Source organism: Podarcis tiliguerta, assembly GCF_965153285.1.
Source record: "Podarcis tiliguerta genome assembly, chromosome: 6".
NCBI lineage: Eukaryota > Metazoa > Chordata > Lepidosauria > Squamata > Lacertidae > Podarcis > Podarcis tiliguerta.
This window is the reverse complement of record NC_139539.1, coordinates 74,467,257-74,494,740: the sequence shown is the minus strand read 5'-3', so window position 1 is coordinate 74,494,740 and position 27,484 is coordinate 74,467,257. Positions and strand designations below refer to the sequence as shown.

The 27,484-nt window shown below is 41.9% G+C and overlaps 1 protein-coding gene across 10 annotated transcripts in view; it reads right to left on the bottom strand.

Moving 5' to 3' along the window:
- LOC310680040 (uncharacterized protein) overlaps positions 1-23,970 on the bottom strand; it is a 28,256-nt gene extending 4,286 nt beyond the window's left edge. For 5 of the 10 annotated variants that reach the window (XM_083446155.1, XM_083446153.1, XM_083446157.1 and 2 more), the window contains exons 1-24: positions 23,814-23,970; positions 17,583-17,778; positions 17,197-17,333; positions 15,884-15,975; positions 14,615-14,987; positions 13,269-13,301; positions 11,692-11,730; positions 10,967-11,008; positions 9,800-9,847; positions 9,161-9,202; positions 8,348-8,386; positions 8,097-8,120; positions 7,575-7,613; positions 6,397-6,417; positions 4,851-4,886; positions 4,484-4,537; positions 4,147-4,176; positions 3,545-3,580; positions 2,757-2,804; positions 2,137-2,187; positions 1,641-1,688; positions 1,494-1,541; positions 1,101-1,148; positions 438-482 (exon numbers count right to left, since the gene is read on the bottom strand). In XM_083446155.1, the coding sequence (XP_083302281.1) occupies positions 438-482; positions 1,101-1,148; positions 1,494-1,541; positions 1,641-1,688; positions 2,137-2,187; positions 2,757-2,804; positions 3,545-3,580; positions 4,147-4,176; positions 4,484-4,537; positions 4,851-4,886; positions 6,397-6,417; positions 7,575-7,613; positions 8,097-8,120; positions 8,348-8,386; positions 9,161-9,202; positions 9,800-9,847; positions 10,967-11,008; positions 11,692-11,730; positions 13,269-13,301; positions 14,615-14,987; positions 15,884-15,975; positions 17,197-17,333; positions 17,583-17,778 (1,569 nt within the window). In that variant the 5' untranslated portion in view covers positions 23,814-23,970. The remainder of the gene's footprint in view (positions 1-437; positions 483-1,100; positions 1,149-1,493; positions 1,542-1,640; positions 1,689-2,136; positions 2,188-2,756; positions 2,805-3,544; positions 3,581-4,146; positions 4,177-4,483; positions 4,538-4,850; positions 4,887-6,396; positions 6,418-7,574; positions 7,614-8,096; positions 8,121-8,347; positions 8,387-9,160; positions 9,203-9,799; positions 9,848-10,966; positions 11,009-11,691; positions 11,731-13,268; positions 13,302-14,614; positions 14,988-15,883; positions 15,976-17,196; positions 17,334-17,582; positions 17,779-23,813) is intronic. The other 5 variants (XM_083446160.1, XM_083446162.1, XM_083446161.1 and 2 more) reach the window with 4 other exon arrangements.
- Positions 23,971-27,484: the final 3,514 nt, after the last annotated feature.

Below are 27,484 nucleotides of genomic sequence, written 5' to 3'. Positions count from 1 at the left end.
AGAGTAATATATTTTCTACACACATTCCCTCCATTTGTGTTTTGTTTGCTGTTGTTTTCTTGCGGTCTATAATTGTTTTAACACTCCTTCCCAGAATTTTTTTTATTAAAAAAAAGATCACTTCAAAACAATAAAATGCTGCCACCATTCACATGTTAGGCCTGAGATAAAGCGACTGGTCTGGAGTCACACAGCCAGCATCTTGGGCTAAGCAAGGGTATTAAATCAGATTTCACAGCTCTGAGTCCAAAACTGTTTAAACCACTACACAACCTGGATAGCTCAGTTGGTTAGAGCACGGTGCTGATAATGCCAAGGTTGCAAGTTCGATCCCTGTGTGGGACAGCTACGTCTTCCTGCACTGCAGGGAGTTGGACTAGATAATCCTCAGGGTTCCTTCCAACTGTAGAATTGTATGATTTCACATGCATATATACCTGTTTGCCAGAGGAGCTGCTGCCCTGTGAGCTTGAAGACTGGCCCTGTGAAGAAAAGCAGGCAATGACCATTAAGGATCTTGTGGAGGAGGGCTAGCACAGGCCAATTTCTTTGCCCAATCCCTACAAAGCCGGGGTTGGCAAAGCAGCTTACATCGAGCAGTTCGCCTGTCCTTGTTATATAGCCACCAGCAGCAGCTCATTCTTATGTCCAGGGAGAAAAATTTACCAAGAGCCCAGGATGGACAATCCTGGTGGCTCCTTGGAAGACACTTTCCCCATAAATTTCAGGAGACATAGAGTATCTCCATGCTGTTAACTTTTCCTTCCTTCCGATATCATTGCTGCTGAGCTACATTTGCTGTGTTGTACAGCTTGTGTCCTTTGCCCCCTCCCCAATAGACTCTACTCTCTACCAAGGAACCACCACCTCCACTTCTTCTCTAGAAGGAGGCCTACAAGGTCATCCAACAATCTTAAGGACTCCATTCCAGATCTGTAAGGGGTTTTCTCCTTAGCTTTTTCTTCTCCCAAAGATATCCTACAAGGCAGCAGAGGCTTAGGATCAGAGTTTTCTTTCTCCCAGATGGGCTACCTTCCCAGGTTAATGAGCCCCATCTGCTCCTCACATTTGATATGAAGTATATATGTGTTTTTATGTACCTGTATGCCAACAGAGCTACCGCCCTGTGATCCTGAAGGCTGACCCCCCTGTGAAGAAAAACAAGACATCAACCTTACTGCTGTGAGTTAATATTTTTGAGATAATGTTAAGTTGTGGGTGAACATATCAGACAATACAGCGATTCTTCAAACAGCTCTTGTTTATTCACAGGCCAGGACAGAACGGAACTGAAGGGCTCAGTCAGCCTGCTTATATAGAGCTACAGTACCACGTTACTGTAACAACTTTCTAAAACTATCCAATCACTGAACGTCACTTTCGATCCTTCATTTGCATAACTATCTACAGTATCCCCCTGTTGGCCCAGGGTGAGAACTTCAGTACATAACAGTCAACATTTGCTATAAAGTGTATAATATATAAGTATATACCTGTATGCTAACAGAGCTACCGCCCTGTGATCCTGAAGGCCGACCGCCCTGTGAAGAAAAACAAGACATCAACCTTGCTGCTGTGAGTTAACATTTTTGAGATAAAGTCGACATTTGCTATAAAGTGTATAATATATATGTATATACCTGTATGCTAACAGAGCTACCGCCCTGTGATCCTGAAGGCCGGCCCTCCTGTGAAGAAAAACAAGACATCAGCCATGCTATTGTCAGTCGTTCTTTTTGCCTTCCCTTCAAATGTGGCCCTCAGAAGGTTGGGCTACATTAAAATCCAGCCCTCAGGCTGAAAGATCCTTGCTTTAAAGAGGTACCTAGCACACACAAAAACCCTGTCCCTATGTGTCTGAAATCCGGCAGCACTGATATCTTCAGAAGGAGCTACTCAGCTTAAAAGGTTCATACAAGTCTGATGAAAACTGAAGCATTTATTTTCCTCCTCATAGGTGATGGATCAGTCAACCAAGGTTCAGAAAACAAGGTAAGGCAACCCTCCTCCAAGGATCCGTGAGGAAGTACAATTTCAGTTTTCAGTACATGCCACCGAGCTAACACTACCCAGGTCAACAAAGCTGGTGCCAAGGGTTGTGTGTGTGTATTTTCTTTGCATAACCCTAATAGTTACCTGGATGGTAACACGGACAGTTTCTGATGAGCCACCCTGAGGTTTCAAACCCTGTAGAGAAAGAATGATGAGGGTTATTTAAGCTGCTTTCCTATAAAAATCACACACAAAAGTATTATTCCAGTTCAGGTCACACAACTCTATCCTGTCTTAGAGGACATACCAGCCAGGAAGCTAGGATCTTAGTGTCTCCCCAGCAAGAACAGAAAAGCAACAGGAAATTCCAGACTTCACCCAGATACAACTGAGATCAATGTCACTTAGGGATTGTCTACACTTCCACTGCAGTCCTAACCATGCCTACTCAGAAGTAAACGCCTCTGAATTCGATGAGGCTTGTTCCCTGGAAAGCAGGTTGCTTTACCTGAGAGTTAATCCCACCAAATTAAATGGGGCGCTGCTCTACAGAATTGCACTGTGGAAGGACTTTATTATTGGGTACACAAAGAACTACTGTTGGCACCTGCCATAGAAGGGAAGACCCAATTCATTTGGGGGCATTAGCAGCCTTCTGCTTGCTTGTCCCTCTTGGCCAGACTATTGCCAACCAATCTAAGAGCAGCATTATCAGGAAAGTAGCCAACGTTTAAATAGAACGGTGAATGCGTATATCTATATACCTGTGTGCCGCCGAAGGAGCTGGTACTCTGCGAGTTTGAAAGCTGGTTCTGTTTCAAAGAAAAACAGACATCAAACAAGGCTATTCTTGACCAAAATTTTTGGCAGTTAGAATTTTATTTCGGAAAAGCAAGCAACATTTATTATAAACCTTACTACTATATAATGAAAACAGATGTCCTTGATTAAAAAAGGCAATCCAAAATGGAAACGTTTACTTTAGAGTAGGGATGGGAGAGAAATTCAAAAAAGTTCACATTTAAAGGCAAATTTATCAAATTCACGTTTTCCTGAACAGGAGGAGAACCAAAACACAGCTGTGTTTCAAAATCTGCAATTAACCAAATTTTGAAATGCAGTTCTCTAACCCAACACTGTTTACAAAAATGCATATATGATGAGAGTATGCATAACTATGAAAATATTTTACAAAAGATATAATATATAAAAATGTATTGGGGAAATGTATTTGTTAAAACATGTACATTAGTCAAAAGTGCATATGAAAATGTGTTTCTGAGGAGAAATTGGCTCTAAAATTCTGCTGAATTTTTAAGAGGAATTTTAAAAAAGATAAATTGCAATTTGCTGCAGAAATGTGGAGAACTAAATTTAAGGTGGGGGGAATGAGCAAATAAGAGGATCGAAATTGAAAGCTCTTTCCATCCCTACTTCAGAGTTTATTTAAGAAATGGGGGGGGGGGAACAAGGATACAATATTTATTAACATATTTAAAACTATGAACACCATCCAGTCAAATCCAAGGTAATGTGGAATGGAGGTGCTTACCTGATTACAAATCTTGACGTTATAGGCGGGTGAAGTCTGTAAAAGAGTAAAGGAATTACTTCATTGAGAAACAGGTTATCTGAACACAACCCTTTAAGACATCAAAACAATAAATGTTTCTCGACTCTGTGCGGATTCGAAAGCTCCAATTTGTGGGCTCTGGAGGTGGTAGGTTTGCCATCACAAATATGCTGCTGCTACTCTGGAGGTGGGGAGTTAATTTGCCACAATCCTCCTTCCCTGTAAAATGGTCTTGGATTGTCCCAGGGGAGGATAGAGGGTTGGTACATATATTGCCATCATGACTAGTAGCCAGTAATAACCTTTCCCTCCATTTCCCACCATTAAACCCCATTTTGGTAACCATTGCACCATCTGTGGCAAATTCCATAGTTTGAATATGTGCTCTATGAAGGAGCATTTCCTTTTGCCTGTTCTGAACCTACCACAACTGAGCTTCTTTGGATGACAGTCTTTTATCAGGTTTTCTTTTGTTTTTTTAATTCCCATGCCATTGCATAAGCACACCACGTAGGGGGGAAATAGTAATATTATAATAAAATATAAATATAAACAAGTTATGGTGGAGACGAATCACTCACCTTATCACAAGCCGGACTACCTTTCCCGCCCTGTGAAAACAAAATCAAGAAATCAGGGAGCTGGCTGCTTATGTGCCTGTTTCAATGTAACATACTTCACATTTATAGTATATTCCTATTTCTCCTCTTCAACACATTGGCTAGTAGATGTAGCCAAGAACTGTGGCCCCCTTTTCAACCCAGCCACCCCCACTGCATTTTGGTGAAGCTTCTGTTCTAAGACACAGAAGTAAAACAGAAATAGGTTTAAAACCAGGACTGGCTTACTACAGTGCCCATAACTGGGAAACTTCATTTCTCCTATGCCAAATTTGCTTTGTCACTGAACAATAGTTACCTCCTGTACGGTAATACGAACAGTTTCCGATGAACCACCTTGTGGTCTGGGACCCTGTAGAGAAAGAATGATGAGGGTGGGACAAGTTAGAAAGGTGTTGTTGTATTTTTAAAAATAAAATCATACACAGAGTGACTTCCAAGTAGTAAAGTCATCCAAAATACAGTCAAATATGAAAACTTAAAAGAAATCATGCAGCGACTGTGGCGCTGTAAAAGAGCTTCACCAAAAAAAAAAAAAAACTGTTTGCCCATCATCACAGAAAGGAGTTGATAAGATCAAAAGGGGAAATATACATTTCATAAAACAGCGCTGTCGATAACACAAACGCAGCAGCATTGGGACGGGATGCAGAAAGACTTCTTACCTGGGAATAGATTATTCCACCAGCGTTAGCAATTTTCTGAAAGAAAATAGGAACCATTTAATTTGGCCATGTTGCAGCTGGTGGAAAAGGCAGTAAAGCATATGAGCAAGTCATCTGAACCCTTGTCTACTCCTGGTCTTCTATAGCCGTGGTTTTTAAACTGTGCTCCAGAGAACCTTAGAGAAGGACGCTAGATGAGAATCTGCTAAGAGAGCTCCAAGTTCCTTGCAGTGGATCGGCAAGGATCCCCACTCCCGATTGTTTTTAAAACGTAATCGTGAAAATGCTTTTTATTCTTCTTCATTAGGCTGCCAATATGAAGGATGGTGGAAAGCTGGGGGTGGGGGGGACTAGGAGCTGGATTTTTCTGTGACAGGATCATGAGTATCGTTCTGCTATTAAAAACAAACTTCTGGGCACGTGATCAGAGGCCAAGCATAGGAAGCTGCCTTATGCTGAGCCAATCCATTGGTCCATCTAGCCCAGACTGGCAGCAGCTTTCCAGGATTTCCAGCCTTAGCTGGAGTTGTTTGGGAGTGAAACCGGGACCTTCAGTATGATTGCAGGTTCGAGCCCCATGTTGGGCAAAAGATTCCTGCATTGCAGGGGGTCATCCTAGATGACACTTGGGGTCCCTTCCAACTCTACAGTTCAACAAGTCTATGATCCAAAGCCTCCCCTGCCCCTGCTTCGGATCCGGATCCTGAATCTTCCCTGGAGCAGGAGGACATTATAGATTTGGAACAGTGGTTTGAGGAGGGGCCTAGTTCAGAAGCCAGAAGCTGGGAAATACTGGATGGGAAACAGCTAGGAGAAGAAACACTGGAAGGGAGAGGGTTAACAGATTCACGGTCTCTGGACAGCATTCCTCCTCTCAGTCTAAGGTCAAGAAGAGCTCAGAAAGTGGCAGAACAGAAAGCACAGAAGGTACAAGCTCAGATTACAAGATGTAGGAGTGATGTAGATGAATAGGGATGGAAGGGAGGTGATCCTTAATTATGAGCGCCACCATTTCTAGGAGATAATGTTCTTTGTTCTCTCGCTGTGGTTATTATAGTTTCTAACTGGTAAGAAGACTCCTTTTCTTCTGTTCTGCTTATCTACTGCCACGGGGGGAGGAAGCCGTTTGCCTAAAGCCTGACAGACACTATTTTGCACCACAGCCACAAGGGTGTGTTGGGTGTGTTCCAGATGGCACTTACAGTCCATTCAGAGCAATGGCGATGCCTCATAGACTTGTCCAGGAATCTAAAACACTTCCCTAAAACTTCTGCATTCATGCAGCGGTCCCTCAGCAGGCAAGTCTTTACGGAAACAATTCCTTGAAGCTAGAAAAGATTGTAAGCCCCTGTCCACAGAAACCACTCACAACACAGAAAATGACTACAGAGGTAGGGGACTTTTCTAGAGAAGCCGGATACTTATAGAGCTCATCTCAGCTGATGAAAAGGAAGCTGAGGGTTATGCAGTTAGATTGGATTGGGAGGTAGGCAGCATAAGATTTGCTCTCATACAAATATCTATTCAAATGAGATGTTTTGCTTACCGCTGGATAAGTAGAATCACGCTATTAGGAAATGGAAAAGCAAAGAGACACAATGGTGTTACTCACTTGCAAAAGGGTTCTTTACAGAAAAGATCAAGGATGAAAAATTAAACGAAAGCATAACATGCAACCTCAATATAGGTTCCTTTTATTGTGCCAACTCTGTAGAAACAATTTGATCCTAAGCACTTAACCCTCCTGCTGCCTGTGACCAGTGTCCCTACTATCTGTCCTTAAGCTGTTTTCCCCCCATCAGTTTTAAGTAGGAATGGGGGAGAAATTAGATACAGTTTTAATTTTATTGAAGGAGTACCTAATCTGTACTTCTGGAACCAATATGCAAACTGAGACACAGCTATCCTTTGAAATGTGCAAGTCTGAATTTTGCAATGCAGTTCAGCCAAAGTGTACAACAATGCAAATATTAGGGCAGAAGAGTACATAAAAATGGATGTGAAAGTAGCATACAGAATGCATTGTTTTAGGGAAAACAGCTTCAAAAATGTGTGTATTAGGGGAAACTGCATGCAAAAAAAAAAGTGTTTGTTTTTAATAATTCACATGAAAATTCTGATCAATTTTGATGGGGATTTCTTTATTTGAAAAATGACAAACTGGTGTGGAAATGCAAAGAACTGAATTGAAATATGAGAAACTGAGAGAAATGGAAATGGGCAGATTCATTCATCCGTAGATCTGATCCCAAAAGTAAGCTAGCTTGGAGAAAAACGTTCGGGGTAGGAGTGAGTCAGGAGAGTCAAACAGCAGATGGGGAAAGTGTTCAATTCTCTTTCTCCACACACCCGTTTTGCTCAGCACAGCTGAGTATAAACTAGGAAAGGTGTAGCCAACCAGGTGTCACGAGCCTCAAACTGCCATGAGCTAATATGACTAATGGTCAGGGATGCTGGGAGTTGTAGTCCTATAACATCTGGGGAGCCCCAGGTGTCCCCATCATTAGCTTGATGGACCCTAACTTCTATTAGGTCAGGGCTCAGTTTGATCTGTGATGCACAGTTCTGTTTTGAGATCGTTTTCAATCCAGTTTTTTAAAGGTTACCTTAACTGAACATTATTTGCATTTTTATTGTAACTTGCTTAGAGATTTTAATTACATTAAATGGTACAATTTAAATCAATCAATCAAACAAACAAATGCAGCACAGAATAGTGTTTACCTCAGGTGGGAAAGGTTTGCTGTCTGGGTAGGTCACAACCTGTTAATGAGAAAAAAGCAGTGATTTTTTTTATTAAGTGTTGGTGGTTTACCCTGCTTTTTGAACAAAGAAACAAAAAAGGTCTTCAAAATACTCAGAAAGAGATGAGATGTAGCACAGCAGATTCACGTTCTATATACTAATGGCATACAGCGAGGAAGTTCAGGAAATAATCTCCTATTTCCCAGTTTTAATTTTCTTGCAAGAAGATCTGGCATTTCCCCCAAAAGATGGTATTTTGTGGGTAATGAAAGCACTTTGCTATTACCAATGTTAAGAGCACCAAGAGGTCCTTTTGTAGATTCCAAGAGGCTAAAACGGATGGACACACGATCTCTTAAAGAAAAGACTACTGTAACCGATTTCCTCATAGCAAAACATGTATAAAACTTTGGCTTGCTGAAGCAAGGATCAATCAGTGTTTGCCAGCCTTTAAAATTTTATTGGAAAGGAAGAAAGAAAAAAAAAAAACCACCTACATACCTTCACTTTGCTGGTGGAAACCGACTGTAAGATATAGAATATAAATGTTAGTTAAAATCGCTTGAAATACCGTACATCAACTCATCAACAAAGCAGTTTTGCACCTAGATCTTGAGCATGGTTTGCTCCGTGTCAAGATCGCAACTCAGCACACATCGTGGTGCAATCTTTTGAAGATATAAATTGAGTTGTTAAACTTTGGAGAAAATTTATACTTGTAAAATAAATAATAATGTGGAAAGTGTTCTTACCTGGCCATATGAAGACTGACTGCCGGAATCAGCTGCATTCTATAAACAAACCAAAACTCCCTTAATTTCCTGAATGGTATGATTTAACCAGAGGCAAACTTTGGGAAAGAAAATGATTAGCTCTGTAACTGGATGCTTAGTGGAGGAAGGCTGGTCCAGGAACTAAATTTGTTAGGGCAGCCTTTAGAGTTCAAGAAAATGTAGTAATAAGGCTACAATTCAGTGTAAATCCTAGGAATTCTAAATAGCAGACCACCCTGTTGGACTGGTAAGAAATGAGAAGCTCTTCAAGCAGCGTTTCAGCTAAAAGGGGGAGCCTACCCTTGATATGGGGTCATGTGTGGCACTGTGGGTTAAACCAACCCTTTAATCTTTACCTTTACCATTATCCTTGATATATAGACAATATTGAGTGAAATTGACCAATAGGCTGACATAGTATATGGCAGCTTCCCCTGCGTTGTTGAGCAGGGAACAGGAATAAAACACAAAAAGAGATAATTGATAAGAATAATGATCTGTTGTGAGCTTGACGGAAGTGTACAATAGATGAGCCTTCCTGCTTTGGCTCATCTTCCTTTTATTTATTTTTTTCTATTTTTCTATTTTCTTTTCTTTTATCTTTTCCATAGTTGCTTATGTTCTGTGTTATGTACTTTGATATTTTTTGTAGCTTTTAAAGTTTTTTTTTCATTACTATTAAGGAATTTTCCTTTGTAATTTTGGTTGTCTATATTGATATGTACCTGTTTAAAGCAAAATAAAAGTTTAAAAAACCAACAACACAAAAGAAAGAGGCATAACAGTACTTACATCTCTGCAGCCAAACTTGTTGTACACGCTTGCAGTTCCTCCCTGTGAGCAAAAGAAAAGCCAGTTGTCTATTTTTTTGCTGGTCAACAGGCACGTCAGTGCACATGGATATGGTACAATTGTGACTATATCATTCAGATGGATAGATCAAACTGGATAGATCAAATCACACAGAGAGGGGCAGGGCCAGATTTAGGCTTGATGAGGCCCTCAGCTACTGAAGGCAATGGGACCCTTTATATGTCCAGCTGTCCTTTGTCAACAACAAATTGTCACTGTTTTCTGTGTTGAATATATGCTATGTCGTAATTTATGGACCTAATAGGTCCATACACAACACAAAACACTCTTGCTGTATGTAGGTTTTATTTTATTTGTTTTTTATCTTATATTTTGGAAATGTACATCCAAGCTTTTTTCCTTTAATTTTTTTTGGGGGGTCCTCAAGAGAGTGGGGCCCTAAGCTATAGCTTGTTTAGCTTATACATAAATCCAGTACTGGAGAGGGGCAGCTATAAAATGGGGTAATCTCTTATTTTGCAGTAACACAGTTCACTGAATCCTCAAGTACAGCTTGTGTTATGCAACATTTACACTAGGACAAAATTCTAGAATCAAGAGGACAGAGTGTATACTTACCCCACCACAGCCACTTCCACTGCTGCTTCCTTCTTTGACCACTATGACCTGGAAAGAAAAAATGATGCCTGTCATTTCTGAGCCTGAATTTGTGGGGGGAGGGACTGCAGCCTACTGCAGTGGTACCTCGAGTTACAAAAGCCTCAGGTTACAAACGCTTCAGGTTACAAACTCCGCTAACCTGGAAGAGTTACCTCGAGTTGAGAACTTTACCTCAGGATGAGAACAGAAATTATGCGGCAGCGGCATGGCGGTAGCGGGAGGCACCATTTGCTAAAGTGGTACCTCAGGTTAAGAACAGTTTCAGGTTAAGAATGGAACAAATTACCATATTTTTTGCTGTATAAGACCCACTTTTTCCCTCCTAAAAAGTAAGGGGAAATGTGTGTGCGTCTTATGGAACGAATGCAGGCTGTGCAGCTATCCAGAAACCAGAACAGCAAGAGGGATTGCTGTGCAGCCTGCATTCGCTCCATAAGACGCAGCGATCCCTCTTGCTGTTCTGACTTCTGGGATTCAGAATATTTTTTTTCTTGTTTTCCTCCTCCAAAAAAATAGGTGCGTCTTATGGTCTGGTGCATCTTATAGAGCAAAAAATATGGTAAGTTCGTAACTAGAGGTACCACTGTATACAAAACTTTGAAGCATTCACTGGCTTAACTGCTGTGTGGAAGCTCCCAACAGATGCACTTTTTGTAGACTTACTGTTGCTCATGTATGCAAGTTTCTCCCAGTGTCCACATGGCGTCGACCTCATCAAGGTGCAATTCCACTATTCCCCACCCCTACGCCCAGCGTTTAATTTTGATTTGCTGTTTCCACTGTACTTTTTTCTGTTAACTTATCAGATTCCCTGCAGAAACGGCAAATCTGGTTTAAATGGGGAAATACTATGGGGAAGGAATTTTGATGAGAATTTATTTCATGTGGATTGTGCAAAAAACCTCCATGCACGAGCAGCACCAAGGATGTTAGGAGAAGCAACACAGCACTTTTCCTTCGTAAAATTGTCCCCTCCCAAGGACTGCTTGGATTGGAACAGCTGTGATGGGACTAACATTACTTGTGGCTACTGTGTAGTTTGTAGTGAGGTTTAACATGTAGTTTGGCTCTATGAAGTCCTGAGAAGAAACAAAAAATTAATGGCAAGGAAAAAACAGCAATTACCTTGGCTTCACTGCCACTGCTCTGCGATGATCCTTGTGTACTCTGAAAATTAATCAGGAATTTAAGATTATGATGAGGGAATAAATGAGGGATTATGACGAGGGAATAAATGCAACCATGCCTTTAATATTTAAAGATAAAAAAGGAAAAAAGAATTATTTCATTATAAACAGAGCTGCTCTGAAATTCATTTCAGTGGACCCTTTGACTGCGCTTGAATGCAGCACAGGTTGGTTTAATTTTTAAGACATGGGAGAAGAGTTAAAAAGCCTCTGTGGAATCTTCGGCAAGTGATCTGTTTGGGCTGGCACCAAGAACAAAAAATGAAAGAAGTGAAAATTCCTCTCTCTGTTATTTGGGTAAAAACAGGAAGAGAGAAAATGGGAGAAAATGGAGGAGTGTGCTTTTGGGGGTAAAGTCAAACTGTTGGAGGGTTACAGCTGTAGAGAACAATACGGGAGAGACATGTTTCATTGCATCTACGGCAGATGAAGGAGTCCAGCTGTAATGATGCAGATATACCAGGAGCGCAGACGGAAGACACACTAATAAGGACTGGATAATTTTATGCAGAAGAATGAGCCTGACACTTCAAACTTACCCGAATAAAAAACCTGTCTGCAGTGTTTATGTGCAGAAGGATTCTTTAAAAATTTAAGACAAATGTGTATATAATTGCCGTGTCCTGTAGGGGAATAAGGACATTTTAAGGAAATAATGCTTACCTTGACACAACCACCACTGCTTGACTGTACTGCTCCAGCCTGAGAAAAAATAAGATTGTTCAAGTTTTGTTTTGTTTTTTTAAAGAACTTTGGGTTCTATACAACGCTGCTGTGGTGTTCGTAAGGAGCCCTCGGTCTTCTCACAGACTATTGACCCATACACCACTAATCCGCTGCCACCAACCAGGTCCTCCCCGGTAAATCTCAGTCAGGTTCTCAAGTTAACAAAGAAGAGTGTAGTTTATTGCAGACACAAACAATCTTTAACTGCATTCCAAACGTTGTTACTCTTTACCTTCTTAGTCTTATTTTATCCTGTCTTTATCTCTTCTACCTCCCCTCACACAAGAACCCACTGCACTAACTGTCTCTCTATTGCCAACTGCCTGCCAACTGCTTTTCCAACTGCCTTTCCCAACCAACCCACCCACTAAAACCAATCAACTAATCACTCAAACATAGGGCTAAGCCCTTTTATAAACAGGTAGGCTCCACCTCCGGCTTTCCTATTGGTCTACATTTTAACCCCTTTTCTCCCCCCTGTACAGACATTTTCTAAACGAACGGGCAAACACCACATCTGCTCTTCCAGTTATGCAGCAGACTCTTGTTTACGCAATGAAACACCCCGCTTCTCTCCTTGTAGCCTCCCGCAGGCTAGTCTAGGGGAGTGCTACTCCCCACTTCAGTATCTGTTGCCTGAGGCATTTGCCTCATTTTGCCTAATGGTAGGGCCGGCCCAGGGATAACATTAAAAGGGACTCTGTGCCTTCCTTACACATTTCAAGTACTATAGCGCTCACGGCAGTGCAATGAAGCAGGGTTCTCAGCCCACTCATTTTACTTAACCAGTCAAACTGCATTATAGCCTTCTGCCAAGTACAAATATGTCTCTTTCCCAGTATAACTGGGTGGACTTGTTCACACCAGTTAAAGAAAAGAGTTGATTAACTCAAGCAGAGTGGGCCGTTCTAAACATTTCAGGAGTGCAACCCAGGTGCGTGCTGTTCTGTTTTATGAAATGGTACTGGTTGGCATCCGTCTGTCTCAGGAGACAAAGAAGGATAGAGGAGTGTGCCTTTGGGGGTGAGGTCAAGCTGTTAGATGGTTGCAGCTCCTGGTGTGGCTATAGAGACCAATGCAGGAGAGACATGTTTTGTTGCAGCTGGGGCAGATGAAGGTGTCCGGTTGTGCTACTGCACACCTGTTGGGCGTACCCCAGTTATGGAACAGTCTTCCCAGAGAGTTTTGCCTTGTGTCACCCCTTTTAGCCCTTTCTGTTTATCCAAATGTTTTAAATAACGTACGTAGCTGGTTCTCTCAGTTTTTAAATTTGTGCTTCAACTTTGGGGTTGTGGAGAGTTTTGTTTCCTTGTTGCTTTTCATTAAATGGTCAGATTTTATTTTACCTTGTATTCCCATTGTGTTTATACTTATTTAGGGTAAACCACCCAGCGAACTTTATATTATGGGTGAGCTGACAGACACAGTTAGTAAATATATAAGCACGCAATTAAAAAGATCTTGACAGTAAGTGAGGGAAACGCTGAGGAATCTTTTTAAAAAATGGTTCTTACCTCGCCACAGTTGACATTCACAGTCAGAACGGACTGGAAAAAACAGAGACACTGCTTTGTAAAGTAGGGACTATACCTAATAAAATGTTGCAAAGCTGTGAAGGAATACCTGGTGGTTCTGTAAGGGTGCATCTGCTTACAACAATTCCACCATGTTATTAGCCCTTCATTTTAGCAGCATTTGAAATCTGCAGCATCAACTGACGATTCTTCATGCATCACTAGCCACTTGCCAACCCGGACAATCGCCCACCAATGGGAAACTAACTAATACTGCAATTACTAGCTAACTGCCGGCTACTGGAGTAGGAATACCATCACCACAGGGATGCTAGCGAAGATAGTATTCCTGTTATATGTTCCATGATTGATTGATTGATTGATTGATCAATCGATCCGAGGTGTTTTTTATCCCGCTCATAAATCCACACACTCATTCATGGGGGTACTGTTTATCGTGGCACCTCGGTGGTGAGGATGCACAAATCCCATCATTTTCAGTTTATCTTTTTCTCAATCTTAAGTTTGGTTTGCCACCATCCCACGTAAATTTGCAATTAAGGAAAAAAAGGTTGTCTGCACATTTGTTTGCATTTCCCTGTGTTTTTCTCCTAACATATACAGTTTTGATTTCTGCAAGCAATTCCTGCTCCCTCCCCAGCACAATGCAATTTTGAACATGATTTCTACTGATAAACATTCTTGTGTGCACTTTTCAATTACGTACAAATTTCTGCTTGCATTCTTTGGTTGGAGGATTGCATCAGAGAAATGAAAACTTTAGAAGAGTACTGTGTTTTAGTTTGCATATTGGTTTGGCAAGTGCAACTTTCGTAGGCTTACATTTAAGTGTGAACTGATTTAATTTTGTGCCCCACCCCCCGCATCTGTGCTCCATGGTATATGTAATACCCGCCACCTGAGAGCAGGGGCAAACTGGATGCTTGAAATCACTCAAAATAAAGGTTCTTAAGATCCTATAAATAATGTTCCCAGTTCCCAGGATGTAGTCATATACTGTTCCAATAAAATATGTGCTAGAAAAATAATAAAATTTGACTTTTGTTCCTGCCTGTTCCAGTGTTGCAGCCTCAGCAGAAATTCTGACAAACTGGCATCTGATTCTGAATAAATGAGTCCCTTCTAAAGGGTCTCCTCCATTTCTTAAGTTACTGGAGTGATGTGGCAAGAAGCAGCCATGCAGAAGATACAACCACGCTGCTAAAGGAACATAATGGTGGGTCATATTCACAACATTCATGATCAAGTGTTTGAAAAACATGCACTTGTTCTGTTCAGTTGAATTACGCCCCTCCTTTGGTTTGTAATAAGTATTTCACAAATACCTTCCTCCTGCTCTTTTCTGTGGCATTTTCTGTTCTGGAGTCCGGCGTCGCCTCAGAATCAACAGGTATCTCATTGTCATAAACTGCCTCAGTGTCACCAAGGAGGGTGTTGAAATCAAAATCATCATCGTACTCCTCAGAATCATCGGTAATATCAGAAACCGTTGATGCCGCAGAATCATTGGCTAGGTCTGAGCTATTGACTGCCATTGAAACATTGATGGGTTTGGAATCACTGATGGGTTCGGAAGCATTGATGGGTTTGGAATCATTGATGGGTTTGGAAATATTAGCCACTTCTGAAAATCTGGGCGAGAGAGTTTTGCTATGAACGCCAACCCAATAGGTATCATAATCTTGAAGAAAAGTAGCCCTGAGAGGGGAGAAAAAACACACCAAGAAATCATCACTATTTCTAGTGTTGAGGCTTTTCTCTAATGAGATATAATATCATATATATTATACATAAGATTTTTCTCTCGGGGGAATTTGCATTATACTTTTCAGTCCAGAATTTTCTATTTCCCCAGCTACTCTGGGCAGGTTACAGCATATATAAAAACATAGTAATACATCACTATGTATTAGACTGAGGTCCAGCACTGAGGGCTTCTGGCGGTTCCCTCACTGCGAGATGTGAGGTTACAGGGAACCAGGCAGAGGGCCTTCTCTGTAGTGGCACCCGCCATGTGGAACACCCTCCCATCAGAGGACAAGGAAATAAACAACTATCTGACTTTTAGAAGACATCTGAAGGCAGCCCTCTTTAGGGAAGTTTTTAATGTTTGATTCTATTTTAAATATTTTGTTGGGAGCCGCCCAGAGTGGCTGGGGAAACCCAACCAGATGGGAGGGGTATAAATAATAAATTTTTTTTTTTTTTTATTATTATTATTATTATTATTATTAGCAGCACCAGCAAACATTCAAAACTTCCTGATACAGGGCTGCTTTCAGATGTCTTCTAAAAGTTATGTAGTTCTTTATCTCCTTGACATCTAAAGGGAGGGCGTTCCACAGGGAAGGTGCCACTACCACAAAGGTAGTGTACCTGCCTGCATCATCATCATCATTTATTATTTATACCCCGCCCATCTGGCTGAGTTTCCCCAGCCACTCTGGGCGGCTCCCAATCGAGTGTTAAAAACAGTACATTTATAATTTCCAAATATATGGCCACACATGCAACCTTGATATATTTTGTTCCTTTTATAAAGAAGAACTAAAGTCCCTCGATAAATATTACATAGCAAGAAATCCACAACTTACATAAGGCGAATCTTATTCGTACCCTGAGGAGCAACCCAGGTAGTTGTGACTTTGCGTTTTACGCTGGGACTTGTGTGACTTACTGCTGAATTCTGAAAGGAGAAGGCAAAAGAAACAGACACACAAGTTAAAAAAACAACACACAGCTCAAAAACAATATTTGAGGTAAATTGTTCCTCGTGCTATAGTTGAAACGAGATCACTAATTAAGGCTGCAGTCATATAGCTACTTACCTGAGATTGGGAGTAACCCCACTGAACTCAACAGCACTTATTTCTGAGCCGATGTGTGTAGAATTGTGTTCTAAAAGTGCAATCCTATCCATGTCTATTCAAAAGTAGGTCCCATTAAGTTCAGTGGGGCTTACTCCCAGGAAAACACTGGTACAGGATTACAGCCTAGGCTACTCTTACAGCTGAATGACCTTTCGGCAGCATTTAAATCTGAAAACATGAAATTTATTTTCATACTTTGCAATTCGGCTTCTAGTGTTGATATTAACTCAAAGTTCATAAAATTTTGGCCGTGAGTTTTTATCTATTTAAGAAGGTGTTTCCAAAATATTCCCTAATTGCAAGCCACCTGTAGGATAGCACCAGGTTCTGACCACTAAATGTCAGGTGCCAGCTATCGCATTTCAGTTACCAGATACCATCAAAACCAATGTATGCACAATGCCACCATTAAACATCAAATATGTGCTGGATATTCAGTTTTCAAGAATATTTGCCATTAAAATCCACACAGGAAAATTTTGAGAAGGAAATTTATCCCAGCTCTATAAACACTTGTGTCCTTGGCAGATGCCCTGGTGGAAAACTGCCTTGCCTATCACAAATAGTTTGGTTATGAAAATGGAGGAAGACAGATACCGTATTTTTCCATCTATAGGACGCCCCCATGTATAAGACCCCCCCCCATTTGGGGGGACTCAGTTTTAAGAAAATAAGGGGAGATGGCCCAAAGTTGTTCAGCCTGTCCTCCCAGTCAGCTGTGGGCAGGAAACACCCCCCAGATTGCTCCCCGCTCGCTGTGGCATCGGGAGAAGCCGCGCTCCAGCCAACCAAATGGCTGGTGGCGCCCCACATCTCCCCGCCCCCCATGCCACTATCCGTGTATTGGATGACTTCATTTTTTTTACATGTTTTTTGAGTCAAAAAAACCTCATCCAATACACAGAAAAATACGGTACATCTTCTGTATTTTTAAAGAAAAGGAAGAAACAGAGCGATGATACATTCTGTTTTGAGGCTAATGAATACCACTCTGGCACCATCAAGAAAGCAATTTCTCATGTTAAATGAACACATACCGTCATGTTGGCACATGGGTAGCCTTGTGTATTTGGATCCCTGATGCGAAACATGCCAACGGGAACGTTGCCATCAATTTCCCGAGCCTGTACCATAAATGCTGTGAATCCAGCAGACGACGTTCCTTCTAGAGTCACTGGGGGAAACCAACAGATAAATTTAATATAATGACTTTTAACAGAGTTAAACTATGCATCAGAATTTTCCCATTTGATCACTTGGGTCTTTCATTTTTGCAGAGCAGAAATAATAGAAAAGCACATATACATGAAAGAGCAGTTCTGGAAGTACAAATTTGGTAGTTTTGCTTTTTTTAAATGAACTGAATCACATTTCTCCACCATCCCTACTCTGATGCATAATGTTAGCATGTTATATAATGTACCTTGTATTTCATTTCCTGGATCGTATCTATCAAATGATACAGAGACGACATAAGGTGGAGTAGATGTCTGTGGTCCTCCTCCACAATTCGGTAACATGGAGAAACAATCTATTGAAACATCTTTGTATGGAAATCCAAGGGCCTTGGGCAGGAAGACAGCACAAAAAATGACCACGAAAGAATAATACTTCTCCATCTGAAGAAAGAGAATAAAGCTATTTATAAGAAGGTGGAGGAACCATGGCTGACACCAATGTACAAAGAACATTTAATTCAGTTAAATGTTAATGGAAATAAGAGTATGCAACTTTGTTATATTCAGTTATTTGCTTGATTATGATTATATTAGTAAAAGTAATTTTATTATGGACGTAGCACTTTTGACAAGCAAACCTTACCTATTCAAACCGGACCTTGCTTGTGTATTTAGTATGTGAAAAAGCTCAATAGTATTTCTGTGTTACAAGAGGGAGACCCAAGGACAAGAGGAACGAGTCAGTATCTTTTGTCGTCAGTTGCTCAAACCCTCAAAAACCCAAAGTACAGTGCTGTTTCGGCTTCCACTGGACCTCACCAACTTTATCAATCCAAACTAAGTTTTACCAGATAATGTGTGAGCTCTAGTATACATCTCCCACTTTTAAAGACCTGAAAATCCCAAGAGGCAGGCTTGCCCAAAATGGCCTCATGTTCCAAATGGAGTAGCATAGCAGACCAAGAATGGCATACTGTGTGCATAAGTTCAGCTCTATGGATCTTGGTTAAGTTTCAGCAATAATAGTATATATTGTTAAAGCTATGCATTGTTATTATTTAATCCCATGTTGCTAATCTCCCCCCCGCGCAGTCATATGAAGCCCATATTCAATGAATTAAGAAACAGTTGACTTTTTCTGAACTTGCCTGCCTGACAGAACTAATCAACACAATAGTTTATTAAGGCAACCTATAACCACAGAGGTGGTTTATAGTTCTGGTTTAAATGCCAGAGGGCATTATATCTTGTAGTTACCACAGAATAAGGGTGTCACACGTGCTCCCTTAATACAGGGAGGTGGGGAATCTTTGAAATATTAGGGAATTAACCTAGTGTCTGTAAGAAATATGCAGACATCGTCTTTGAAACTCTTTTTTAAAAATAAACAGCTGCTTGAGACAGTCATGTTAGCTGGCAAAATCCATGAGGCAATCCGAAAGAAACTTTAGACTGCTTGGCTGAATTGCTGAAGGGCACTCCTGTCTGTAATTACCAAATTATGGGGTGCTGTTCTGAAGGGAAGCAGGTGGGGAGAAACCCTCTTGGGAATTAACCCTCTAATGCCTTAAGGAAAGAGTTGAGGAAATAGTTCTCTGTCTGGAAAGAAAACTTTGGAACTGGAGCCGACCAAAGAGGGTAGGCGGAAGCAGTAGAAAGAATGATGGAAAGTCACAACCCCACCAGGAATTTAAAGCACATTGCTTCCCCCTGAGAATCATGGGAAGTGTGGTTTACCCCTCAGAGCACTACAATTCCCAGCATTCTTAACATTTCGCACATGGGAGTAGCAAGGATTTTTGTTAGGGGGCAGGCCTTTTGTTGGGGGGGGGCAGAACCTCAATTTGCTATGTATTTTTATTGATTGGGGGGCAGCTGCCCCTCCTTGCCTCACCCTTGGCTACACCCATGATTTCCCAGGATCCTTTGGTGCGGGGAGAGCAATGCTCTTTAAATGTAGGTTGTGGGTGTAGCTGGTGGAATGAAACATGTTTGTGTTTGTTCTTCATTTAGCTACTTAGGTAGCAAACTGTTCATTCACATTTTCATCTTCAGTCGTATATTGTTGGCTGGGTTTATTTAGTTTACAGCATGTTATGGTTTAAGAAATAATATATATGAAAACGTTATATAGATGGTATCCAACACCTAGTAGATTAGCCAAAATGTACAAATCAAAATTGAGTAAGTGTTGGAAATATAAAGAGAATAAAGGTACTTTTCCCCATATGTGGTGGACCTGTAGTAAGATAAAGGCTTACTGGGAAATGATACATAATGAATTGAAAAAGAGTTTTAAGATAGCTCTTGTAAAAAACACACACACAAAAAAAACACCCCAGAAGCTTTTCTTTTAAGCATTATGGGATTGGAGTTACCTAAGCACCATAAAATTTCTTTATGTATGCAAACACTGCTGCAAGAATGGTATTTGCCCAAAGATGGAAAGAGGAAGACGTCCTGTCGAAAGAAGAATGGCTACAGAAACTAACGGAATATGCAGAAATGGCCAAACATACTGGAAGAATAAGATATTGAAGTCTTTAAGGGGGAATGGAAATCATTTATTGAATATTTTAAAATTCATCGTAAACAAATTAAGACATTAGCAGGATTAATGTAAAAACATGCATATTTTTTTAAAAAAAGAGAGAAATGGATGGAAATAAAATATAAAATAGATTTGAATTGAGATATGTAGGAAAATAGAGTAAATATAAGGAACCAGAGAAAAAGGGAGAGGGAACTCAAAATATGATATGCAAAGATGATTCTGTTTGAAATGTTTCTCATAAATGAAAATTATAAATAAGAATAATACATATTTAGTTTCATTCTTGCTGCAAAGGAGGGCCAGCCATGTGTCGTGTTTCCTAAAAGTGTATCAAAAATTGCTCAGGAATTCTCAGAGGTCATATAAGAAAAGGCAGGAGGAAGTTAATTGGATATCCACGAGTCACCTGACTTCCTAGGTAAAAGAGTTCTACTAACACCTGCAATTCCAACTTCTGTGAGCTGTCATGGCAATATAGTGAGTAAGTAATCAGTATTCCCAGTTTAAACCCTGAGTTAGAGCTCTTTTGAAACCATTTTCATCTGACTCATAAAGCTGATATACTTGATTCTGTTCTAATTATAGTGCACCCAAATGCACTTTAAAAACAGGAGTAAGTGCTTCTGTTTCTCTTAGGTAGTGAGTCTGTCTCCCCACACTAATTGTCACACTACTAATGACACACACACACACACACAATATATGTGTAGTTGCATGGCTGATTCAGTCCCAAGACTTGAGACTCTCCTCAGGTTTCAGATGGGCATTTTGTTTATTTACATTTATTCAGTTGGACGAACATTCATCCATTAACTTATTATAATTATTAAAAGTGCCCAGCAACTCCTTTTTATTATTGCAAATGCTGCTCTGGCGAATGGACAGGGGGAGGTATTTTGTAACGACACAGAGACCTGTCAAATCTGTGCTGTTCACTGACAGCTTCGGCAGCGAACTAACAGAACCAGTTCCAATTAAGTTCAGTCCCAGGCACAAAATTGTTGGTCCAACATGAAGCCGAAAGTTCTTCCAAAGTGTTTTGCTGCTCAAATTAGTCTGTGTGCACCCATCGATACTCTGACTCCATTGCATTCAAATTAGTTGGTCTGGAAAAACTGGTAAACAGGAATGCTGCTTAAGATACTCAATAGATTTACATGCTCTGGCTTGTCACCAAATAAATGACAGACTCTGGGGAAAGTCTTCTTGAACCTTCATTTCTGACTGGGAGCAGACTGGCTGTAAGTTATGTGGCTGCTTGGAAGCAGGAATTAAGTTGGGCAAAAATGGTGAAGTTTTACAAAACACTCTGTTATACCCTCCAACATTTCTTTTTTAAACTGGAGATGTCAGGAATTGATCCTGGAACCTTCTGTGTGGAGAGCATGGGTGGCATCCAACTAATGTGCTATCACCACAAGGAACTTGCCCTGTTCACTTCCTGCTCATGCTCCACATCATCCCCATATCTGCTCTAGAGGGCTGAGGGAACCTCCAGAACTGTTTTAGGGGTGTGTGCAGGGGCGGAGTGGCATAACGTCCTGTTGCACAAGCAGAATTCCCTGAGCTGAAGGAACAAGTTAGCTGGGTACCACCCTGTGTGTTCAGCCACTGAACTGTGGTCTTTCCAGACATGTCACAACAGTTCTCAAATGGGCACCTTGAATCACACTCGCACAACCACATCCCACACAACAGCAGGACATGTTCCCAAAATCCTTGCATTAAAGAGTCAACAAATGCAAAATACAGTGGTACCTCGGGTTAAGTACGTAATTCGTTCCAGAGGTCTGTTCTTACCCTGAAACTGTTCTTAATCTGAAGCACCACTTTAGTTAATGGGGCTTCCTGCTGCCGCCGTGCCGCCGGAGCCCGATTTCTGTTCTTATCCTGAAGCAAAGTTCTTAAGCTGAAGCACTATTTCTGGGTTAGCGGAGTGTGTAACCTGAAGCGTATGTAACCTGAAGCGTATGTAACCCGAGGTACCACTGTATATTGAACACATACACGAAATGGACCCCAAGCAGTGGAAACTCATTCTTACATCTCAAGTACAGTGGTACCTCGGTTCTCGAACATTTCTGTTGACAAACGTTTCAGAACCCGAACGGCCGAAACCCGGAAGCAAATGCTTCCGTTTTCAAACACGCCTCAAAAGTCGAACAGCTTCCACTGTGTGTTTTTCAATTTTCTCAGTTGAATTTGCAGGTGGCCCTTTGCACCTCGGTTTTCGAACATTTCGGAACTTGGATTACATTCAAGAACCGAGGTACCACTGTATAGGCCAGATATGTGGCTCCAATTCCTGCCATCTCAGCCTATCAGCACAGGCAAAGGTGGAAAGCCAGAAGAAGGGATGGGAAATATTGCTTATCATGAGACCTTCTGCTGACTTTGACGCAAGCCAGCCAATGCTGGAAAGGCACTGGGACCTTTGACATAGGGCCAGTTATATTGCAGATGGAGGAGAAGTTATTCTCTATCACAGTGTGGAGTCCAATTCCAATGACTCTGTTGGAGATCAAGGCAGCCTTTTCCCTAAGATATGGAAGACTATCACTCAGGTAGGAGATCTTGATCTCTGACAACAACCCCACTACCATTGCTATGCTCCCAATGTCTCCAGAGGAGAGGCAATGTGCATCCACCCAACAACACCAAGACTAGTGCAGAGATAGAGTTTGGGTTGACCTCACACTCCATGACTTACTGCTTAGACCCTCCCCATGAGGAAATACCTTCAGTAAAGTGTAGGCACGAATATTCAGTGAGGGTAGTGTAATAGTTCTTTGGAGGAAGTGGAGTCAAGGGAGTCTTGGCAGCCAGGAAGAGAGGCCCAGTGTATAGACTAACCGTTGCAGAATCACTCTAAACATCTACCCATCTTATTCACAGTCCTTCTCCTGTGGGACAGGGAGCGGTCAAATCAGAGGTTATGCTTTGGACAGCAGCTCCCTTCAACCCTTGCTTTGGGCTCAAACGATTGGCAAACTTGCACATCTTTCTTCGGTGTTCAGTAGGATCCTTCATCTTGCAGGGGATCTTACATGTCTTCTGGCCTGAATTGCCTCGGTAGAACTCTCAACAGGCGTTTCCAGGCCCAATATGAAACGTATACTTTGGACCATCCCACTTTCTTCCAGATGCACGAAGATTACCAGGAGGGGCCCACAATGAATGCACCCGAACAGGTCTGTGGGCCTGTTTCTCGGTCACAGCAACAACCCACTCTTTTTTCAGCTGGTTGGACTAGGCTAGCAATGTTGTGCAAGGAAATCCAAATGCAAATTCAGATTGAGAAAGAAATGTGTATATTTACCACCCGAGAACTTGTGCAATTCGGAGTGAAAATAAAGAGCAATTTCGTTGAAGTAAAGTAATTGCCTGCATTCTTCAGATACGTGGAGATAATTCCTGCTTAAGGCCATTGAATTTTATGTAGGAAGTGGAGGCATTAAGATTTCTCTTCCTTCAATGAACTGTATGTTTCCATATTCTTTCTCTTGCTGTTAACAGAATGTATGCCCAATTGCCCATCAATCTTCACATTTAACTTGGCATGACTTCATAGGACTGTATACACCATAAACCTGCATTATCTGCATTAACTTTTCTCAGCTACCAAGTTCATAGGTAAGTGTATTTGATCCTCAACATCTTGGTTTAACCCCTCAGTTAATAGTAACAACAAATACCTTAAACATGCACTCAGTTATGTCACTTTTCCATCCCAAACTTTACTTTCTGACTAAAATACAATCCGAACAAGCCAGTTTGGGTCCACCTATCGGGGTTCAGTATCAAAGCCTGGCTTTATTCTCCAGTTGAAAACATTTCAGTCGAGACATTCCATTAAGTACAATTCACTGTCTATGAAAATCAATGGTACAAGGGGAAACTGTTTAGAATTCCAGCAACCTACCTTAACAATCCTGTTTCTGGTCAGCCTTGGTACTTGTGGCTCTGTCCTGCAACCTTGTAGTGTAGTACTCTGAGAGCAATGTAACAAATAGCAGGGAAGAACTGGGTGGCTCAACCTGTCAGAAGGCAGAGGATGGAGAACAGCCCATTAATGACACCTTAGCCTCCACCTCAGAAATTACCACATGGCAAATGAAATCATCTATGGCAGTAGTCATTCTTTCCCTGACCTTGAAGACACTTTCTTTCCTTCTGTGATCTGCAAAGGTTTATATTTAAAATTGATTGAACTGCATTTGCTGCTTAAAGTTGTAACAGTTTGCCAAATCAAAGCTTCAGCTTTGTTATGTTGTTTTCAACTTCCCAAAGTCTTTCTCCTCACAGTGGGGAAATAGAGCAAACCTGTACCCCAAAACTGACAACTTTAAAGCTGTTTCTATTTTAGCTGTAAGCCACCTTGAGTCCCTGACAGGGAAAAAGGCAGGATGCGAATAAATACAACATTTACTACTAATCTGTGCCATTTTGTGTCAGGTGTTACAAGGAAGAGACATCACAGGAACTAATCTACATCTCTTCCAATGTCTGGTTTGACCCTAATTCTCACATTTTACTCAAGTGTTGTTGTTGTTGGGGGTTTTGTATCCACAATCCACTCATACTTTTGGGGTTGTGCACAGGTGTAAATCATGTGGCCGTTACAAAACAGCTTTGCAGCATATGGTTATTTTGAGCTTGTGGTAAATACCTTAGGGGTGTGTAGCTACAAAATGGAGTTTGATGTGTGAAGTGAGCTTCCTAAAAACAGTGAGCCCACCCAGGAATGGCTGTGGGAGGGGACACTGTTTTTTGCAGCTCAGCCTACATAATCCTGGTAAGAGAATATTGGCAGCAATGCCATTCAGCTGTTTGGGAAAGCGTGTTCTCATTAAAGGAGAGCACGTGTTGCGGATGGGGCCGAACAAAGCACCCCACGGTTACCAGGCAGGATAGATTCAAGGGGCTGGGATTGGATTGGTGGCTGGTGTTACTGGGGTAAATTTGATGTTGCCAATTTAAGGGTGGGAACAGAGGTTATTTAAACAAGGCTCACAGCATGTTCCTTTCTCTTTCGCTGTGGGCACCGGATCACCCGCCCTCCCTCCCTTGATTGGGCTTGTGCTTTGACCTTGCTATGCCTGTCATGGGGTCGTCCGCATTGGTGCGGGGGCCTGGTAGGAATTTTTCCATTTGGCTGATTAGTGTGTGCCAATTGGTTTTTGCCTTACTGTGTAAGGTTGGCGGTTAGGCATTGGTTAAATTGGTTGGTGGAGGGGTATGGATTGGCTGTGCCTGCCCCTCCAATGCTGCTGCTGCATGGGAATTGGAGCAGGGTGCGGGCCGCGTAAGCTCCTGGGAGCATGCGGGGAGAAGCTGAGGGTCTGTGTCGCAGCTCCAGTTATCCCTGATCTTGTTCCTCCACACTGGCTCCCGCTGGAATCCGGGAGTCAGTGCTGTCCCCCAAGGTGGGGGGGGACAGCTAGTCATAACCAATGCCTAAGCAACCACTCACAATTTGTATGTTAATAAAGTTGTGGCCAAAATTATGCCAAAAACCTTAAACAAAAATTATGTGTGATGTGTGAGTTATTGGGGTAGGGGTGTTTTGGGGACCTCAGCACGCAATTGGATTTAGTCTCTGTAGTCTTTCGTTCCTCAAAAGAGCAGGTTGGTGCCTTCCTCCTGACCTGGCTTGAATTGGAACAGCAACCCTAGCTGCAGTGTGTGAGGATTTGTGTGTTTCTGGATCAAAGCCTACAGGTTTCTTGTGATGAAGCGGAGACCATGTTACTTCTCACTTTCCTTTAAATGTCAGCTTTCCCATGCTCCCAAAATGACCGTGTCCCCAACCTGATGCCCTTCAGCTGTTGTCGGAATCCAACTCCCATCAGCCCCAGCCAGGGAAAATGGGAGTTGTGGTCCAAAACATCTGGAAGACACCAGGTTGGGAGAAGAGTGAGTCTGTGTAATGTTCCTAGCTGAATGAACTCTATTGGATAAGCTTTGTTTCTTCAAGTACAAAGAAACCTTTTTGAAACATAAGGGACAGTTCTGCTGAGATGAAGGAACCAGGATCGCCTTTTCTAGGAAATGTTGCAAGAGCTCTACCGGCTGCAATCAGGTGCACATAAAGTCATAAGTATTTCCTCTTTGATGGGTGCCTGTGAGCTTCAAGGATGCATCATAATTTTAACAGGGATGACTTACTTAGCACTTACAGAAGACAATTGTTGCTGACATCAGTTCGTAAGTTGCTATAGCAGCTGTTAGCCAGAGCAGTCAACACCTTCCCCAAACACATAAGCGATGTACCCTGTGGGTTATTCCTCTCCCGAAGATATGCCAAAAGGCAGTGGAGGTTTAGGGTCAGTTTTCCTTCTCCTAGATGGGCTATCTTCCCAGGTTGATGAGCCACATCACTTCCCCCTACAGCACATGCAGAAACTGCTTTCTTGACTGTTGGGCCTGCTAGTGGTTGCTCAATCTGCCAGATCCTGTTTACGCATGCAAGGAAAGTCCCTAACTCACCAAGTCCTTAACCCATTGGCTACCTCATCTGATTTAGCTGGAGTCAAAGCTGTTTCCCAGGGTGTGGCCACTGTCCCATTTTGACAGCTTCTAGGAGCCACAAGTGAAAGATGAGTGGGGACCATAGGTGAACAAACTACCCCAGAGTAGAGTATGACGTGCCCTCTACTAGAGTTACTACCCCTCCCCTAACACCCTGTAAACCCTGTGCAAAATATATATATAACAAACTTGCAGAAGCCCATGGACCCACGTACCTACGGGACCGCCTCTCCTGGTATGCCCCGCAGAGGACCTTAAGGCCCACAAATGACAACATTTTGGAGGTCCCAAGTCGCAAGGTGGTTAGATTGGCCTAAACTAGGGCCAGGGCCTTTTCTGTACTGGCCCTGACTTGGTGGAACACTTTGTCAGAAGAGACTAGGGCCCTGCTGGACTTGACATCTTTCCGCAGGGCCTGCAAGACAGAACTATTCCGCCTGGCCTTTGGTTTGGACTCAGACTGACCCTTATGTTTCCCTCCCCTTATGGTTTTGATCTATGGGCTATTATTAAAATGAGGCTGCATTTTAAATTGTATTTTTAACCTGTATTTTAAATTGTTTTCCCCCCACATTATGTTTTTACTGTAATTTTACTGGTGTTAGCTGCCCTGAGCCCAGCTCTGGCCAGGGAGGGCGGGGCATAAATAAAATTATTATTATTATTATTATTATTATTATTATTATTATTCCATGTACTTGGGCTTTTGCAAGTTGGACCTTATGAGCAGCGCTATTTTTCTAGAAAAAGGGGTGCCGGAACTCACCATGACCACCTCCCTTATTCTTTTAGAATGCCAATGGCGCCCAGCTGAGAGGTGCTGGAACTGAAAAAAGCCAAGTCAAGAGTATGACCTTCATGTGACATCATCATAACTAAGTAAGCTGGATGCCTCATCCCATGATGTCAGGAACCAGACTAAAGGGTATTGCTCTGAGGAAGAATGGTGGGAGCCCCCCTCTCCCTCTGCTCAAGGGCCTAATCCTGAAGCTCCTCTGGAGCAGGAGGATAGTATCGACCTAGAGCAATGGTTCGTGGAAGGGCACAGTTTGGGAGCTGACA